The sequence below is a fragment of the Myodes glareolus genome, chromosome 17, assembly GCF_982192425.1.
Source record: "Myodes glareolus chromosome 17, mMyoGla1.1, whole genome shotgun sequence".
Lineage (NCBI taxonomy): Eukaryota > Metazoa > Chordata > Mammalia > Rodentia > Cricetidae > Myodes > Myodes glareolus.
This window is the reverse complement of record NC_142042.1, coordinates 64323829-64343144: the sequence shown is the minus strand read 5'-3', so window position 1 is coordinate 64343144 and position 19316 is coordinate 64323829. Positions and strand designations below refer to the sequence as shown.

Genomic DNA, 19316 nt, shown 5'->3' with positions numbered 1-19316 from the left:
AGAATGATCTAGAACAATGGTAAGCAGGGTTTGGTGGTTTGAATAAGAATGGCCCCACAGCCTCATATATTTGAATGTTTGGCCCCTGTGCAAACACAAAACAAACAGAAAGGAAAGTGTCTAAGATTCTGCAGCAGGGGCTGGGTGATGACTGGGGGTGGGGTGGGGTGGTAGAGGGCTTGCTTCACAACCATAAGGATCTGAGTTCAGATTCCCAGCAAGGTGCAGCACAGATCTGTAACGCCAGCTCTGGGAGGTAGAGATGTGAATTCCTGGAGATTCTGGTCAGTCAGTCCAGCCAAACAGGTAAGTTTTGAATTCAGTGAGAGGCCCAGTAGAGAGCAGATGAGAAAGACACCTGATGCCATGATGCATACACGAATAATGAATGGATGAGATTTTCCATAGATAGAAAAACTCCAGAACGTGGGGTTTAACATTCAGACTTAAAAGAGAAACTAGGATACGGAGAGGCAGAGGAGGGATGGGGTGAACCAATGGATGGGAAAACCTATAGAAATACAGACACCAGAATGAAAGGGTAAGCTTTGATCAGAAGTGGGCAGTACCTGACTTCCCTGAGAAAGCCTAAGACTCTGGGAATGAGAAAGGCCACGCGATTTGGAGCTTGAGAGATGCTTTGATTACTGGAAGGATAGGATAATGCACGATGGTTGGTGGGACAAGAATTATCCAGTGCAGTCAAGTATGGGAGAGAATGGCAAACTAAGACCAGCTGTAGCAAGAGATGATGTTGGTGTTCTGGTTCCTTAAGGTAAGGTATTTCCAATATGTATGAAAAGAGCAGAGAAATCTAACCGTTTCTAAAAGGCTGTTATCCTGGGCTTGTAAGCTCAGAGAAGCTATGGTCACCTGTACACGCTCAAGCCGGTCAGAATCCCAGCATAGATGCAGGAGGGGCTACAGGACCCCATCCCTAGCTGAGGAGCTAGTGGCAACTGATGCTTGTTGAGGGAGAAAACCGCATTTTCCTTTAAGGGTATAGCAGCTGGTCGGCTGTCCATGCTCCAGTGGATGGTCCCACACCTATACTCAAGTGAACTGCACTAATTGGACTCTGCGGATTATTTTTTAAAAAATTTAAAAAATGGTACATGAAAAAGGATGTGTTGGGGATGAGGCCCAGGGTAAAGGAAAGTAAGGAGCATGGTGACTAGCTATGATCAAAATACTTTGTGTACATATGGGAAATTCTAAAAATTAAAATAAAATAAATAAAAATACTATATTTTATAATGCCATGATCCACCATGCCTGCAGGATAAGGCTCCAGGTGCTTGACCTCATGTGTTCTCTGAGCAGCAATGTGGAGAGTCTCACTTCTCTGACCTCCTCAAGGTTTATCCATGCAAAGTTGTTTGCTATAAATCACAGATTCATCTCACTGTCCTCACCCTTGGTGTCATTCAACTTAAATATTTTTTCCTGTGTTCTCAGCTTGACTAACACAATCTTCAGTATTAAGTTCAAACAATGCTTTTTGCCAGTGTGAGTGTTCATCTCTGTGTAATGCTGATTTCGTGTGATGGCTTCAATCCCTCATCACACGACAGACACTGTCTTGAATTCTCTCATTAAGACTTTTTTTTTTTGCATCCTAAGAGTGCCATGGATATGGTGAGCAATGAAACAGCTTTTAATGATTGAGAGATTTACCGTGATGAATGAATGGAAAATCATGTCAGTGAATAGAACAGAGGGTGGAGGTTAATTCCTCCTAGCTTTTTGATGCATATAATTACTTCGAACTGGTAGAAAAACAGTCTTTGCGGGGGAAGCAAGGAAAAAAAAGGGCCTTTTACCACTACAAATTCAGTTCACAAATAAGCAGGTCTGACACAGATAGATCATTGACTCTAAAATTGACTCTAAAAAGCAACACACACTGACTCTCTGTGTGTGGGTGCTGTGGTGTGTGTGTGGTACACACATGAGTGTGCAGATGTGTGCATCCATGCAGGTGTGTGGAGGCCAGAGCTAGATGACCATTGCCTTCCCCTGTTGCCTTTCTCTTACTGCCTTGAGAACTGGAAGCTGACCATTTCACCTAGGCTAACTGGCTAGCAAGCTCTCTTAGGAACGTCTCTGCTCACCAGTGCTGGGGTTATAGGCATGCATAACCACACCCAGGTTTTGCTTTTTGGTGTCCTTTACGAAGGTGCTAGGGATTTGAACTCAGTTCCTGTTTTCTGCGAAACCAACTCCCCGCTCCCTCTAACAACATTCCTAACAAGGTACATCACTGAATAAGATACATTAGAGGCCATTGTCCTCACCCTGGTCAGTATTTATAAGAGGAGGTGAGACTCGCCTTCCTAGGGCTGTCGTTTATCCCGAGGCAAACGGACATGGTTCAGATTTATCACAGCCAAATCATCCGAATCTGCTGCGTCGTCATCCTCAGCAGAGAGGATTTTTTTCTCTTACTCACTGCGATACCAAATTTGCCTGTTTAACCCGTTCTACCAAACTGAGGAGGAACTTCTGCCCCTCAGATGGAACATCTTGCACTGTCTAATGCTTCGTGGTGGGAAGACTGACTATGCAATGGGCAAGAAGCCCGTGTGACCAACCTTACTAAATGACAGCCTTTACCTTCAGCGACCTTGCTCTGCCCTGCTCGCTTCTCTTCAGTCTGTATTTCCAGAACTTAAGTCTGGAGAGCAGCCCGATGAGCTGCCTAAGTAAAGCGCTTTCTGACTTCATCTTTGACTTTGTTTCAGAATTCAGCGTCTTCCTTCATGCTCATCCCCATCAAGTCTCCCTTTCGGCTTCTGTTTTGCCAGCTCATCAGTCAAATGCATATTGATCAGACATCTTCAGTGTCCAGTTTTCTTTTTTACACAGGCTTTCTGTGTTGAATAAGACACACCAGGTCTCTTTTTGATTTTTCTTCATAACTTCTATTACAGAAGTGAAATCACATCCATTGTCAACGATTGGGACCCACCTCCACAGAGTCAGTACCTAGATGTTAACCATTTCAAAGATTATCTGCATTTCCACTCCCACCTCACTGATTTGCCGTCCTGTCCCAGCAGCTCCTCAGACTCAGTACATCACTGTTGGGACCAGTCCTCTTCCTCCTTCACACTTTTTCTTTCTCCACTTTTCTGTCATTGTTATTGTCATTTCCTAGTGACCAGGCACAAATCTCCAATGCCACCTCAGTTGGTTCATCTCCCAAAGCCCTGATGTTGTACCCAGTTCTATCAATTATTTTCTCTGGGCAAATGCCTTTCCCATCTGTCATTTCCTTTCCTTGCCCAATACCAGGTTCAGATCCCTATCTCAAGCCTGGGTCATTGTGGCTGCCTATTAACATAATCTTTCCAGGTTTCTAGAGCATCCTCACCATTGCCGTAGATGTTCTGTAGGTCAACATTTGTCTTTCTAAACTCTTCTCTAAGAACCATTTTTCTATGCCACAAACACAACACTGTTAAAGTCCTAGCACGCACGTGTGAAGCCACTAGTGATCCAGTCTGTCCTCTCTCCTCTGAGGACGTGTTCTCAGAGATGTATTTCTAATGCCATTAATCCTTTGGATTCCTTCTCCCCTTTCCATCCAAGGTTTCCACAAGTGCATAGTACAAAAATAATGGTGTCCATAATGATGATTTCAAAGTCAGATATACCCTGTCCAGAACTCTGTCCTCTGGTTAGAAGCTGTGCCATCTCAGGATAGCTCTATGCTTGAGTTTTCTTCCCCAGAAATTGGGAACCCACGGTTTGCGGCAGTTTTAAGTGGTGAGTGAAAGAATGCCAAGTTCACAGTGAAGGACTGATCTTAGCAGCTGGAATTCCAGGCTTCTTTTCTAGTGAAGACAATGGCCAAGCGTCACTATGACTGGAAGAACACCTTAAACACCCAAAGCCTCAGATTGCCTGGAAAGGAAGAACCCATAACCTAGCGATTTCTTGCACAGTTCCCACGCGTCTGAATTTCATGGATATGTGGGAACCAGGGGCACTGCCTTCCTCATGGCTGGCCATTTAATGGATATCAATACACCCGTGTTCAAGGACACGTATTCCTACAGATTCATGTGTTTCCTAATGAGTCACCATTTCTCTTTCCCAAAGCTCAGCCCTTGTATTCTGTTCCTCACACTGGCTTTCCAATATGTTCTGAGTCAGGCAAGCCCACCCTTCCTGTCTTGCTGTCCAACAAGTCACAAGGCCTGTTGCTTCACTCCACATCCCTGACTGGTATGGAGGAGGCAGGTCCTCAGTGACATCATCTACTTGTAAACAATGCATGCAATGCCCTGCCTCCTAGGAATTACAGAATCTCAGAGCCGGAAGAGAGAGGCAGAGTAGGGCTGTCCTTCGGAGCTTCCCCGGCATGGGATGCCATTTGGACTCGGATTTACACATCATGGATGAATCAGTGGTGAACTTATGACTTACTTGGCCTCTGAGCAAACACCTTCAGAGGCTGGTTGCTGGGCAGATGCTACCCCAGAGCTCAACAGTCGCTGGGTCACTGAGGCAGAGCAGTCAGGCGACAATTTCCTAAGAGCCTGGGTGTGTCCCCAGAAGCCCGAGTGTCCCTTCGTCTGGGCGGTGGTGGTTTCCAAGATTGCAGTGCAGCAAGGCACTGAGTGGATTCCATGGACGCTGATGGCTCCAGATCTCAGTTTAGGTCGCATTCCCATTACTCACCACCAGAGACCTGGAGCGTTCACTGCTGTCAGACTTTGTGCCAATTCCTTGACGTCTCTGAATGCCAGTCTACTCAAGCTTGAAATTTGAGGAAATTAAAAACTATTTTTTGAGGTTATTAAGAATTAAATGTGCATACATATGCATACATTCTGTGCTATGCTTTGTGTCTGGATCAAAATCGGTGTTCAGCAAAAGTAAGCTGTTTTGTGCTATTATTTCTACCATTGCTATACCATCCCTCTGAACCTAGAAGACACTAGGCTAATGGGTCCTACCTAGAATGAACAGTAAACTCTCTGATCATATGGTTTCCTATGCTAGTGTGATTCAGTCTGACAGCCACAGCCAGGGGAGATCTATAGTTTGTGGTCATGCCTCAGCTGCATAGATCAGACCTCCAAGAGTCCCTGGCTCCTGGTAGGGTGCAGAAAATGCTAAGCAAAGGTAAACGGTCTTCCACCACCAGAAAAAGAAAACTCGGGTGTTGTGAGGAGGGAGATGGCGAAGGGAAAGGAGGGGAGGATAAGGGATAGGGAAGAAGGGAAGAAAGAGAGGAAATAGAGAAGAAGGAAGGAAAGGAAACCCGAAAGAAGAGAAAGAAGTTTCAGCAGGACTGAATTCAAAGCTTCAGAAGTTGCTAATCCAAACCAGAGTCCCTCAGCTACCTGAGCCTGGTGGAAAGGTGCCGAGCGGGAGGTGGGGGGCTGCTCTGGAGAGGAACACAAGGTTTTTGACAACTCAGGGCAGATCAAGCTGAGCAGAGCAATTAGGAGAATGTTCTCTGGAATCTCGCAGTCACCTCCATCTTGCCGGCATACCGAGGTGACTCTGAGCTTAAGGCTAGTTTCCCCTCTATAAAACGGACGCAGCAGCGCCCACCTCATTGAGTAATTACACAAAGGACGCAGAATTCTTAGCAGACACAGAGCAGCTGGTGTGTTCTCCTTCAGGCATGAGCCTTTAAAAAGTAGTATAAAGGGCAATAAAATAAGAAAAATGAAGGCACGGAGAAAGGAATAAATAGGAAAAGAAGCGTTCATAAGAGGTAGAAGCTTTATTGTGACGTCTTCGGAGGACAATCAAATAAGTAGATCTATTTTTCAACACTGCTGTGCACAAGCCCCCGCCCATAGAATGATCTGATGTCCCACCCCTGACTTTTGTATTCCCTGGGAGGAAAATCAGCATGAGGGGACACGGCTGAGAACAGGGTGAGGTTTCTGAACATCAAAGTGCAGTTAGCTTCAGGAGGACCAATCTCCGAGACTGATCTTGCCTGTTACTACTATGGAGGACAGGATGGAAGCAGAAGAGTAGCCGCTGTAGGATGCGCAGCTCAGTGGACTCTCAGCAGCCACCGCAGCAGCCTGAGCTCTGGTTGTTGCAGGACCGTTGGGACCTTTGGCTTCCTCCGCAGCAGCAGCCGCTAGTGCGCTGTCGGCGGCGCCTCCTGGGAAAGCAGCAGCAGCCGGTGGAACTGGAGCCACAGCAGCCGGAATCACCGCCGCAGCCACAGCCGCCACAGCCGCCGCCCCCGCAGCAGCCGCGGCTACAACAAGAGGAGGAGGAGGGAGCGGGGGCGGGCGTCGGGGCGGGGCAGGGGGCGGAGCCCTGGGAAGACCCTTTGGAAAAGCCTTTGGCGCCCTGCTGAGACATCGCTGCGTTTGTCAAGTCGAATCTGAAAGAAAAACAACCTTTCAAAAAGCCCGCCTTTTCTTTCCAATAGTGGAAGTCAGAATTTTTGACACTTGACTTAAAGTCTGGCTTAGGGCAAGAGGGTTGAGAGAGAGAGAAGAAAAGGGAAGCAAAGAAACAAAACCCAAACAGGTACTTCAGGCAGAGGCACAAAACAAGAAACAACATACAAAGGATCAAGGCAGTTTCCCTAACTGGTATAAGGACCATCCAAGGTCTCCAAGGTGGAAAAGAGGATATGGCTACAATGTATCTTCTCTTACTCTTGCTCTTTCCCCACTGTACTTGGAGCACACTGCCTTTCAAGTGGTAATCTCCATTAATGTATAACCATCGCATCTGTCAGAAAACACCCAGCGACCACCTATCTTCCCAACCCCTCTTCGGTATAGAGACTCTGAAAACACAAGAGCCAGCCCTGCACATTCTTTCTTGGCCTTTCCCATTATTATAAGGAAAAGGCTAGTCATGGCAGAGAACAAGAATAACATAGCCAGGGAGCCTAAAAACTGGGCTCTAGTCACAGCTCCTTGACAAGCTGGAGAACCTTTCAAAATTCAGCTCCACGCCAGACCTTTGCATCTTCATAGGCAACAGGAAAGGCTGGTCCCCTAGAAGCTGTCTTCCCACAGCTACATTCCAGATGTGCCCTACCTCCTCCCTTTTGTCTTCCACTCTTCCCAGCTTCATCCCCCAGACTCTGCTTGGATACTTACTAGACCTTGGCTCCACGGGAAGACTCACTCAGTTCTCCAACTGGAACTTGCCACCTGTTAGGCAGAAGACTGAGCAGTGTATGGCCAGAGAACCTTTTATAAGATTCTGACAAGTTCAGGTTCCTGGGAGGAGCCCATTTCTCAGCAGATGTGCTCAGCTGACACTTACATCCCAGAGGCATTCATCACTCAGGTAGCTCTGTAGGTGGTGCACGTGGATATCCAAGTCACTCCACAGAGGTGCCAGGATTGCTGTGGTGTGTTTACTTTCCAAACAGGACACTGTTCATAGCTGGGAGGGCTGTGTGCATGCTCAGAGAAGGCCTGAGGCCTTACTGAAGAGAGGTCTGGGGTCCTCTCTGCTCTCTTAAACGCTGCATGCGGGTGTGCACATACACCTCCATATACACGCGTGCACACGCACCTTGTCACGGGAGTAAGAGAACACAGGCACCATTCCACTTTCCCACACACCATTCATGTGTAGCCATCTCCTGATCATTTATTGTCTTATTTGCATCTCTATGGCCCTTGATTCTTGTCTTGTGTGGCAGGCTGCAGGCTGTGTGATAAACCCTGTGGGTTTGTCTAGATGCATCTCGAGAGAGTTGAATGAAGATGACCGTGAAGGATGGAACCCCATTGGTGGTTTCTTCCTGTCGCTATTGACAAGAAAAGAAACTCGGGCAAAGTTAAAGGACCACTAAGATCAAAAGAAGTCCCTTGACTTTATTCCTATAATGCAACCCTGGTGAATCTCAGACAAAAATGAATGAGGGATGTGGGCCTATTGAAAAACAGCAAACTACTCATGCACCTCTCGTTTCGGATCTCATCTCCCATAAGAATAGATTTTCACTGGGACGACTGTCACAGAGGGAAAAGACAAAACAAACAAAGAAGAAAAAGAAAGGAAAAGGATAAAGTAAAAGAGCCAAGAAGGAAGAGGAGGAGATTAAACAAACAAATGGTCCCCAAAGTCCCCTCAGTAATTGCTGCTTTTGATTAGCTGATTTTTAAAACCGGAGGACACTTTGGAGGTTAAGTGCCTCTGAACTACCATTCAATCACCGCAACGACCTGGCCACAATAACCGTGAGTATGAGACACAAGAGAATCTAAGATGAATATTCAGGGGTTAAGAGTGAGAGACAGGCTCAGGGGTGTATGTGCTGGGTGTGACACGAGGAAACAGACAAGGAAAGACCAGTCATAGACGATACCCGTTTCCTTTGCCTTGGCTTCAGAGCCTGATTAACAGGTTGCCTACCGTGTCTAGAGTGCCTCTCGCCAAGGAGAGGTAAGACATTCCAAGAAATGAGATCAATGTTAGAAAAGGGAAGGAAGTCATGAGGTAATAAGGTAGATGTGGTTCTCCTCTGGAAAACTATACAAAAGGTGACAAAAAAAGCAGGGTGATAAGAATCAATATGAAATAGATCAAGTAGCTGCTCACTGAATGGACCCCTTACTCCAACTCACATCAGTGTTAACTCTGATCAAAGGAGGGACTAGCTGCTTATCTTGTATCGGAAAGTTGACTTATAATTATCTCTCCTGTCACAAACATTTTTAGCATTTCCTGAAGAAACCATCCCAATCCCAGAGGAATATTACATCAACACCCAAGCTCAGTGATTGAAGTACCCTTGTCCTTTACACACACACACACACACACACACACACACACACACACACACGCTACCACCAGCAGCTAGATGACCACCACCACCACGTGGGGACACTCTTTGGCTGAGATGATGTCTTTGTTCTCTATTTAGATCCAAACCTAAAATTCTAGAGTCCAAGCAAAGTGGACTCCCTCATTTCACACCTGTCTTCTCAGCTTCTTCTCCGGAAATGCTTTTCCACTCAGATCTCCTGCATGCCCACTAATCATCAGAAAGCAGTGCCTACTCACTACAGCCCACAATGAGCACTTCAGGGAATCTTATTCTCCGTGATTAACAAGTAAACCTTTCCAAACGGCAGCTCACTTTTGAAGGGCACCCTCTCAAAATGATTTTCCCCCCTGGGCATTGCCTGCTTAATTTCATCCTATTCCTAGTTTCCCTTTTGCAAACTGATGAGGGACACGAATCTCAGACAGGATTCTTCTTTTCACGTTTGAACTTTCCAAGTCCAGCGTCCTAAGTGAACCTTGTTTCGCAGGGCTCTTAAGTGGATTCCGTGCCACAATATGCACTTTAGATAAAGGAAGGGAATATTGCTCCATGTGGAGGATGGGACAGGAGGGCTAAACAAAACAGCACTGGGAGGCCACAACATCAGGAATCAAAGCTTTATTGTTACCCAGAAAAGCACTTCAGAGCTGAGTTTTTAACATCTCATTCCCAGACTGTTGTGTCTGAGAGAAAAAGAAAGCCAATGAGGCTCAGAGGTGAGACTGTGAGACCTCAGAACCCCACGGTAGATGAGCTTTGTGGAGATGAAGGAAGGAAACAGAGAATTGTAGAAGTATTTCTGCAGGAAAGCCGGCGAAGAGGAGACACTCTGGCTGGCCGTCAGCACTGCTCTCCGTGGTCCTCTTCCCCGGGTCAGCAACAACCTCTAGACTTCTGGCTGCTGCCACAGCAGCTGCTGCCACAGCAGCTGCTGCCGCCATCGCTGCTGCCACAGCTGCTGCTGCCACCTGTGCTGCAACAGGTACTGTCACAGCAGCAGCTGCCACCGCCGCCACAACTGCTGACGCCACCACTGCTGTCACAGCAGCTGCTGCCAGAGTATCCAGAGCTGTGACGTCGGCGACGGAGAGAGAATCGGGGCTTGTGTTGGCTCGAGCAGTAACTGCCACCCCCAGAGCTGTAGCCGCCCCCAGAGCTGTAGCCGCCCCCAGAGCTGTAGCCGCCCCCAGAGCTGTAGCCGCCCCCTGAGCTGGAGCCACAGTAGGAAGAAGCAGGGGGACACTTGGGCGTCTTGCACTTAGGAGGAGGAGGTGGGCACTGTCGCTGGCTCCGCTGGTAGGACATTTTGAAAGGATCTGGATCAAACTGAAAGATAATGAAAGAATTTTAAGATCGGCAAGCCCAACAATGTTGCTTTGAAGACTGAACGATGAATTTACAGTATTTTACATCTTTGGTGATTAGATATTTTAAAACCCAATCTCCTAAGCTCACTTCCAAAATAAAAACTACAAAGGATCCCAGTTCGTCTTTTCAAATGAATTCATTGTAAGGTCAAGAAGGTACTGATCATAACCTTCCATTACCTTCCATTTCCAGATTGATCCTTCCTCCAAACCCTTCTTTCCCCTTGTTCATCTTTAAGATTGCCCTCAGCCCCACCCAGAGCCCCTTTCTGCCCAGAAAACCAGCACCAGGGTCTCTGTGGTCTGAGAGGTGTTCTACCTGACTCAGGCACTGGAACAGATTGTGCAGGACTGAGGTGCTACGAGAAGCTTCTGCCTTTTATATAGTTCTGCTCTGAACTGAGATCCCCATGTGTGGGATACTGATAGCATCTCTCATGAGGGGTATGGATGACTACCTTTCCTTATAACCCAAGGACCCAATTCCTCCCTCTCTAAGCATCTGAGGTATTAACTCTCAGAAAGAGCCTCTGAGAATTGAAAACCTGTAGGATGGTGATGGGACATTGCACCCGTCCATCAATTTCACAAGCAGCTCTGCTATGCTCCCTATTTCCCCAGCTGAGCCAGTCCAATTCTAGGCCTCAGAGGGTAACGATAAGACTTGTTTGTTCTTTAGAATCAGAAATGGAGGGTGACATCCCCCCAAAGGGGATTAAACAGTTGTTTTCGAATAAGGACAGGAATCCAAAATAAAAAGCCTGGCTGGAACCAATATGCTAGCATGGTTCTTTTCATTCTTAGATGGTGCCATGACCTTGACCAAGAATGTTGGATATTCTGATGATGCTCTTTCAGGCAGGTCTGGTGCAGATGAGTGGGTGGTTGGGATTCTCTCCTTGTCTGAGTTTGACATACCAAAAAAGTCCACGAACATTTGTACTGACAGATCCCTTCAAGTGGGCCGAAGCTGTTGAAGGCCCTGTTTCCATAAATAAAGACTACACCTCGCCTGACCAGAGGTAGAAGGCCCAGGTGTCTACAGAGAGTGAAGCAAGAGGACAAAACTCATCTGAAGTTGCCACAAGTGGACCTTCAGCTGTGGTCACCCCAATGGGAAAAGCAGAGAAATCCTTTTTCCACAAATGACCTTACATGGAGAAGGCTGGCAAAGGGAACTGGGAAACTGTGCAAGGAGCTTTTAAGCACCTATGATGGAATGCAAAATTATTTTCCCTACAGAGAATGCTCCATGACTAGGAAAATCAACACTGATTGAGCTGGGAGAGCGGTCAGTGTCGAGTCGTAATGAAAGGCGGGGGTGGAGGTGGAACTGAAGACTGAGAGAGTAACCATATCTGGGGTCCATGTCTAGGTGGATGGGCTGTAGTGGGAAGCCCCGTGGCTTAGTCAGAGCACACATTCCAGGACCAGTTTCCAACTTTGCTCTCTCCTCCAAGCAACTTGCTTAATTGTCTCTGTAAAACCAGGCTAATAACAGTTCCTAGCCCACTAAGTAAGGCAACCCAGGTAAAGGTCTCAGAGCAGCGCTAGACTTGTGAGTATAAAGGATAACTTTACAAAAGAATCTGTATCAATGAGCTGATGTACCAAATGATATTCATCAATACACACAATCTATGTTTTTATGTATCCGTTTAAAAAATAAAAATCTATGAAAAACTACAGAATTTCAGAAGTAAAAATAATCAAACCACCCACTATAGACTCAATTACTTCTGTAAGTATATTCTCAATATCAAGTTAGTGATCTACCTCTTTTTGAAACCAAAACTATATGAGGAAAGAATGTTTATCTTAAAGGACCATTTTAATAGTCATTAAACTCTTGGAATAATGCTTAGCACATAGCACAACTCTGATGTCACATGTGTTCTGATAGCAAAAGGTTTAGCATGCTTATTTGTCAGTGGAGGAGGAGATTATACGGGCCACATTCATGAAAATAAAGATCTCCCTAGCAGGAAAAAATAGAGCCCAAAATCTAGCAGGAAGAGAAAAATCAGAAATCTAGGGTTAGCCAGTTCAGGGTTTCAGGAACTAGCTGAAGATAAAGTTAGATTGTAATCTTGAGAATAATCTTGAGAAACAGGGAGTTTTCCCCTAGTAATTATCATTGGTATTATCATTGGTAATTAACATTGGAATACTGTGTTTCAGGAACTAGCTGATTATGACCTTCCCCAAATAATTCACTCTCTCCTTCCCTTAATTTTGACTACGTGCCATTTTTAGTGATCTGTGTTTTGCATTGATTTTCATAGCTGATATCATACTGCTTATGTGAAGGCTTTTCCTATTAATTTTTAACTAACATGTTACTGGAAACATTCCCCCATGTACTCCATTTGAAGTGTGAAGGCCAGAAGATCATTTCACAGACAGCACAGGGTCTGCCCATGTGGTAGGAGACATTATGTCTAAGACAGGCTCGATGTTTGAATCTCACTTCCTTGCTTACCAGCAGAGAGACCTTGAACAAGTTATTTTAGCTCTCTCCCTCACTGTCCTCATTTGTGAAATGGGAGATAAATACCATTGCTCTCCCAGGGTCACTTACAGAGTAAGTGACTGACATTCATAAACCTCTTAGAATAGTACCTATCACATATAAGAAGTTCTTGATAAATATTAAGGAATGAAATCTGACACCATTCTATTTTTGAGGTTTATAGCACAGGGGACAGGTTGGGTTTAAAGACCATGAGGTAGAAAAATAGAGAGACTGCTTTGGTTCCTAGGTCTCAGCAGGAATCACCCCTTTCTGATAAATATAAGAGGAATGAAGAACACAGCTCAAATTTCTAGAAAAAGAAGCTCAATAGGAGGTAAAGGAATCCTATGTTTAATACATAAGTATGGCCATGTTTGAAAGGAACAAGGCCCATCTGCTTACAACTATGTGGACATCTGTATGCCCAGCTGACCACATAGGAAAGGTCTTTGAGTTTGGAAATCTTTGAGAGATCTAACTTAATGTTTTGTAGACAATAGATGCTCAATTTTTATCTCTTCATCAGATTGAATTTGCCATTCAGAAGAGAAGTCAGATGCTTCCAGCAAACCTGGACTAAGATTTCTTTTAACAACTTCCATACAATTCATGGAATGGCAGACTATCTGGATAGGATGTTGACTGCCATTCATAGACAGTGATTCTTGACCCTAGAGGCTACAACATTCTCCAAGAACCCGCTGGGTGGTTCTAGTGCAAATCAAGGCCTAGAATTATTAGCTTAGATCAAGAGAAAATTGAGATTGGGAGATGGAAAGATGCTTCTGCTGACTCACTCAAGGTCAGAGATGGAGCTGAACTTGGAACCCATCTGTCAACTGTGCCACCATCACAGCACTCTGCCTCCTAGATGGAAATTTAGTTCTTCTCGTGCCTTTTCATCCCTCTAAATGTGTGGGCTCTATAGTTTTCATTTGAAAACACTTGGGGAGGGAGAATATCTCTATAGAGCATTTCCTATGAATCACTATTCCTGAAGCAATACAGTGTGCTATACACAGCATTTACACTGCACTCCGTGTTTGAGGCAGCCTAGATGTGATTTTAAGAAGATTAGAGGAAGTGCATAGGTTAATAAAACAGGTTTCCTTGTATGTAAAAGACTTGAAATGGTGGGGGCACAGGAAAACCTAGAACTAGTCCCTGGGGATGCCTGGAGTTTGCTTACTAAACATAGCTATGGAAGTTGGAGTGAAAATAGTCACAACTATGGTGACTCATGGCCTGAATCGCACGTCTTGAAAAGTCAACGTTACCTCTCCTTCCTTCAACGACTAAGAATGAAGTCTCTGTCTGCAAAGGATTGTCAGGCATTGCCAGGGAGGGGCCATCTGACAGGCCCCAAGGTGCCTTCCCAGGGCAGCACCACTGTAATGACTCCACTGTAGCCCAGAGCTCCAGCCTTGCCCACACCTGACTTATCGCTGCATCAAACTCACAAGACATTAATGACATCAATGAGATTCAAATGTGGGCCTGACAAGTACGTCTTCTTCCTGGAGGGAAACTCCTGGAAGAAGCAGAAGTGGAAGTGGAACCTGGACATCTGAGCAGGAGGTTGCAAAAGGATTTTTTAGTGGCTAACAAAACTAGACAGTCCCATTACACCATATGAACAGTTCCCTTCTTAGACAGATATGGAGGGTGGTCCTTGAACACCTGTCCTCTGCCTTCCTTTTCTCTATGTTCCTCTGTGCCAGTCCTACCCTGGGAAGCAGTGACTGGGCACAATTTTATTGTCACCCTCTACATGTCAATCCAGGCCCTGATATTGTAAAGGTGACCTTGTTTGTCTTTATATTCAATACTCATAATTGTCTTGGCGTAGTCTTTGGTAGTCAGTGATGCCCACCCACCCCATTCCTCAAACCTACGAATGTATTACCCTTCAGCAAAAGGGACTTGACATGTTTGAACAAGTTAAGGTCTTGAGATGGGAAGACCTTTTTGGATTGCACAATACAACGGGTGGTGTGGGAGAATTATCTGTATTCTGTCAATCGTGTATTTTAATAAAACGCTGATTGGCCAGGCAGGAAGTATAGGCGGATCAACCAGATAGGAAGTAGAGGCGGGGCAATGAGAACAGGAGAAGGCTAGGAAGGAGGAAGCCCATTCCTCCATTCCTGCCCAAACCACAAAGAAACAAGATATAACCTGCCCCGCTAAAAAAGATACTGAGCCACATGGCTAACACAGACAAGAATTATGGATTGCTGTAAGATATAAAAATTAGTTAGAAGACTGAGTTAATGGCCCAATCAGTTTATAACCTAATGTAGACTCTATATGATTTTCTTTGGGACTTGCCGGCTATGGGATACTGGGTGGGACAAAAACCCCAACAAGCCAGACCTTCATGTTACAGATGGGCCTAATGGGCCCCACGAGGGTCCCTGTAAAAAGCAAGCAAGAGAGTCAGAATCAGAGAGAGATGACAGGGCAAGGGAAACAGGTGCTGGAAGGAGACATATTGAAAATGCTGGAAGGGTCCATTAGCCAAAGAATGTGGACCACCTCTAGGAGCTGGAAAACACAGAGAGCTTTCCTCTTGCCACTGCTAATGGGATATTTGGGTAGAAAGGCCTCTAGAGGTTTCTATGATGAGGCTACAAACCTCATTTCCTTCCTTCTTGTGCACTACTGTCTCCAATAAATGAATGTTAGAAACACATTCAAAAGTCGTGACACCGAAGACTGACTCACAACTGCTTGGAGACCCAGGTGCATGCATGAGTCCTTCCTGGGGAAGCTCCACCTCCAGGCTCTAAGCCAGTCCGGCTCTGCCTCCCATGTCTGCCTGGTCCTCGCTCTCTGGGATGCTCATAGTCAGCTGTGGTCTTTCTTCTCTGTGAGGAACATTCCTGTAGCTGGAGCCTGAGGCAGAAATGCCCCGGGATCCTCTGGAATGAACAACTGGAGAGAGGAGGATCCCTCCTCTTGGAGCATAAATAAACGCATGAGGCTGGCACCGGAAAGAATAAATACAACCAGCAAGGCTGCCGGGAGCTCATGCGCGGGCATCTTGTTTTCCCAGCTGGGCATGAAGTGGCATACTCAGGTGCAGCGAGGAGGGGCAGGCTGCACATGGGCCAAGTGCACCAAGGCAGCTGCAAAGGCTCCACTGTCCAGTGGGTGACACTTCCTCTGGGGAGCTCAACTGACTTTCACAGCTGCACAAAGCTGAGTCCCTGTTTGCCCTCACTAGAAGAATAGCAGGAATTTAAAAAATATATATAGTTATCTTAAATCATACAGAGAATCTGCAGGAAGCCAGGCCTGGGGTAGGCAGTGAGGGGCAGTACCCTCCACTGTCACCCACTAGGAGTCCTAAGAGTCAGCATCTCAGTGTAGAGTTCCCACTGAACTGTAATCAGAGCAGACTGATGGAAATAAAACAAAGCCCAGGTGAATTAGACAAGTGGCAAGAGACTTACAAATGGTGTAAATAGTATACTGACTCTATTTGTTTTATATTTTAAATATGTCTATAATATATAAATTCATTTACACTAAAGGGAGCTATATCAAGATGCCAACAACAATTATTTCAGAGTAGGAGATCACACGCATTTTATTTTATCTTATGCATGTGCATTTTCTAATCTTTATTTATTTATTCAATTGACTTATTAATAATTTTCTTTACTTAGTGTTTAAGTTAACATATAGATACTGCACCAACCAAAAAAGTTAGAGAAGTCCCCACCAGAATATCATTTGGTATTCTACTCGATTTTTGTTTTGAGTATCTGTTAGCATTAGACAACATACTTGTCACTGGAAAACATGCTATCCACAGCCATGTCCCTGTCTATCTGACCTCTAGTGTGTCACCCTTTGGTTGAGTACCAGAATATGGAACTAAAATGCAGCACATACCCTAGAAAGACCTGCTGAGGACAAGCATTCTGAAAGCAGGGGCCCTGGGGGGTAGGGTGGGTGGACCAAGAAGAGCTGGGTCGGTGCCAGAGTCTGATGGTGAATGCAACCTGGCCCTGGACTCCAGCTAGGGACTGAAGGTGCTGGGTCCAACTCTTTGTTCATCAAATCATGACCACATGGTACCAGGGACTTGCTATTGATTGATTTAAAGTGCTGGCTCTGGTAGTGGGAAAAGTTAGCTCCTCACCTCAACCCATGCAAAGACACCATTTTCCCTGGAGATCTCAAGCTCAATTGATGATGTTCCCATCCCAGAAAATATGTAATTTGACTTTGTAGAGCTGAAGCCTGTCTCCAGAGCACATGACAGACTTGGTAAAGGGAGAGAAGAGAAAGAGGGAAGAAAGAAAGAAAGAAAGAAAGAAAGAAAGAAAGAAAGAAAGAAAGAAAGAAAGGAAGGAAGGGAGGAAAGAGGTAGGCTCGAAAACAACAGCTGGAACATGAATGACAAGTGGCTTCCCCATTGTGCACCATTCTACTTCAGGTAGTGGAGAGTCTGCTGACTTTAAAAGGTGAGCCTAAGTGACTCTTGCTTGGTACAAAGAAAAATATCCAAAGATTCTAGCACCGGGATGTCCAATTGCAGTTGGAGCTGCTCTTTCCTCACCTCTTTTCCTCCAACATTGGATGCTCCCCGCCCACCATGCACACTCCAGCTCAAGGCTGAACCTGTCCTGCCATGCCAGGACTTCCTGGACCTGATCAGCCATGCTTCTGCCTCTGGAGCACAAGCAGAGTGTGGCTGAGTCATGTTACAGGCATCTGGATAATTTCGCAGATGCCTGAAGGCTCTGGGCTAATGATGAAATGGCTGAGAATTTCCTGCTGTCTTTGTGCAAATTCTTTCCATCAAAATCCAGTAGAGTTATTGGAGAACTGTCTTTTTCCTAGGTTTGCAGACTATGCCATCCAAGGGACTCAGGTTTGGACCTTCCTTCCTTTATTCCCCTTTACTCTTCCTCTAACACACACACACACACACACACACACACACACACACACACACACACACTCACAAAAGCACAAACATTTGCCCGATCAACCATAAATCTTCCTCATCATTTTAATGTCTTACTAAAACATCCCCTTGTTGCCATGTGATGATCTTCCCTTTCCTCCCAGGTCCTTATCCTTTACCCAACCATCTGATGATATCAACCACTCCACTGATTCTCAGCTGGGTTGAGCAAACAAGTTGTTAAATACTGCAAGGTTCCAACTTCAGGCCATACCCTCAGGTTCCCTCAATTCTGAAATGGTCAGTAAGGTAGATGGTTAAAAGGATGGCTACAGAAAGGACATGCTATGGCTGGAGCCAACTGCTTACTGCAGTCATTGAGTACAATATGACCAGTGCCTCTTGCAAACTGCCTCAACTCTCTCAGTAAGTGTTCCCAAGACTCAAGGGAAGGAGCCCTCTTAGCTTCTCCTTGTTCCTCATCCCCACATCTGATGATACAGAGGGATTTTTTTCCTCTCATCCCTACTCCCTCTTTTCTCTACATTCTTTCCATCTTTCTAAAGAATTAGGAGCCTGAGCATACCTGAAACTTTTAAAGGCTTCCATGCTTGTCCAAAGGAAAATAAAATTCAAATTCCTTCAAATAGTACCCATGTTCTTAATGATTTAACATCTTCGAAGAATCCCCTACCCTTACAGTATCTGTACTATGTAGGTCTTAAGGCTTGTTCAATTTTTTTTCCCAACCCTAAATGCGCCCAGATGCACCCACACCTTAGGGATAACCTTGCCTTCTTAATATGTTCTTTAGGCTCCTGCCAAGGACTGTCTAGAAAACCTGCCCAGGCAGACCCCACCACTACTACTACACAGAGTGTGCCATAGAGAAACAATGTCTGTCATGCTCTGTGAGCCTGTCCGTTGAATTTAGATCCTCCCAGGCTTAGGATGGCAACCTTGTTCCTTCCACGTGGCTCAGCATCCCGTTAAAACTCGGGGAGACCTTCTGAAGGTCTAACCTCGGCTCTGCTAAGGAGAGCTGCCTCAAGTTATTCATCACAGCACCCTCAAGCCCAAACACAGCTCATGACATTCAGCAGATAGTTCTCGGATGAAGAAAGAAGCAGGGGAAGAATGAGAGCTTGTCGTCATTGTCACAGAGGGAGGAGGCCCACATGGGGCCAGTGTGGCTGTGGTACAGCAGGTTCTGACCTTGACTCAGCCTGATTCAGTTGGAAATTGTGACTGAAGTCACTTCTCAGCATGTTGCCTTGGTCACCCAGGGATGCCAGAGAAACACCAGGAGTTGAATTCCTTACTGGGTAAATTAGGTGACATCAGTCCAGCTTGAGCTATTATTAGACTTCCCAGGTCACCTGGAGTCCATCAAGTATCTCAGTCATCTCTCCTTATCAAGAGATTGGCTCAAGATGTCTGAACAGGTGGTCCAGCCACAACACTCTTAACTGCCTACCTCACTGATCACATCAGAATGGAGGGAGTCTAGGGTGTGATGTAAAATGGAACCTCACAGGTTCTAACAGAGTATCCTGTCTATCCATTGAGGGCCAGGGAGATTAAGGGAAGTCTTATGGGAAAATTAAAACCTGAATGACGAATCTTCTTGGTGAATCTGCTCCCTCCCCCACATACTTCAGACAGGTGCCTAAAGTGAACAGGAAGTGGGTCTCTAATTTGGTGGCTCGGTTACTACTCTTT

The 19316-nt window shown here is 45.6% G+C and overlaps 2 protein-coding genes across 3 annotated transcripts; both read right to left on the bottom strand.

Moving 5' to 3' along the window:
• Positions 1–5731: 5731 nt before the first annotated feature.
• On the bottom strand, positions 5732–7201 carry Crct1 (cysteine rich C-terminal 1). The gene is made up of 2 exons (XM_085678278.2): positions 7104–7201; positions 5732–6370 (listed from the first exon to the last, which is right to left on the bottom strand). The coding sequence occupies exon 2, from the start codon at positions 6346–6348 to the stop codon at positions 6040–6042; it is 309 nt and encodes a 102-aa protein (XP_085534404.1). The 5' UTR covers positions 6349–6370; positions 7104–7201; the 3' UTR covers positions 5732–6039.
• Positions 7202–9391: 2190 nt separating this feature from the next.
• On the bottom strand, positions 9392–19062 carry LOC125415106 (uncharacterized). Of its 2 annotated transcripts, none has more exons than XM_048457255.3 (2): positions 18810–19062; positions 9392–10114 (listed from the first exon to the last, which is right to left on the bottom strand). In XM_048457255.3, exon 2 carries the CDS (start codon positions 10091–10093, stop codon positions 9662–9664), a length of 432 nt encoding a protein of 143 aa, XP_048313212.2. In that variant the 5' UTR covers positions 10094–10114; positions 18810–19062; the 3' UTR covers positions 9392–9661. The 2 variants fall into 2 exon arrangements, with proteins under 2 accessions (XP_048313212.2, XP_048313219.2); XM_048457262.3 differs by having other exon boundaries at positions 18917–19062.
• Positions 19063–19316: the final 254 nt, after the last annotated feature.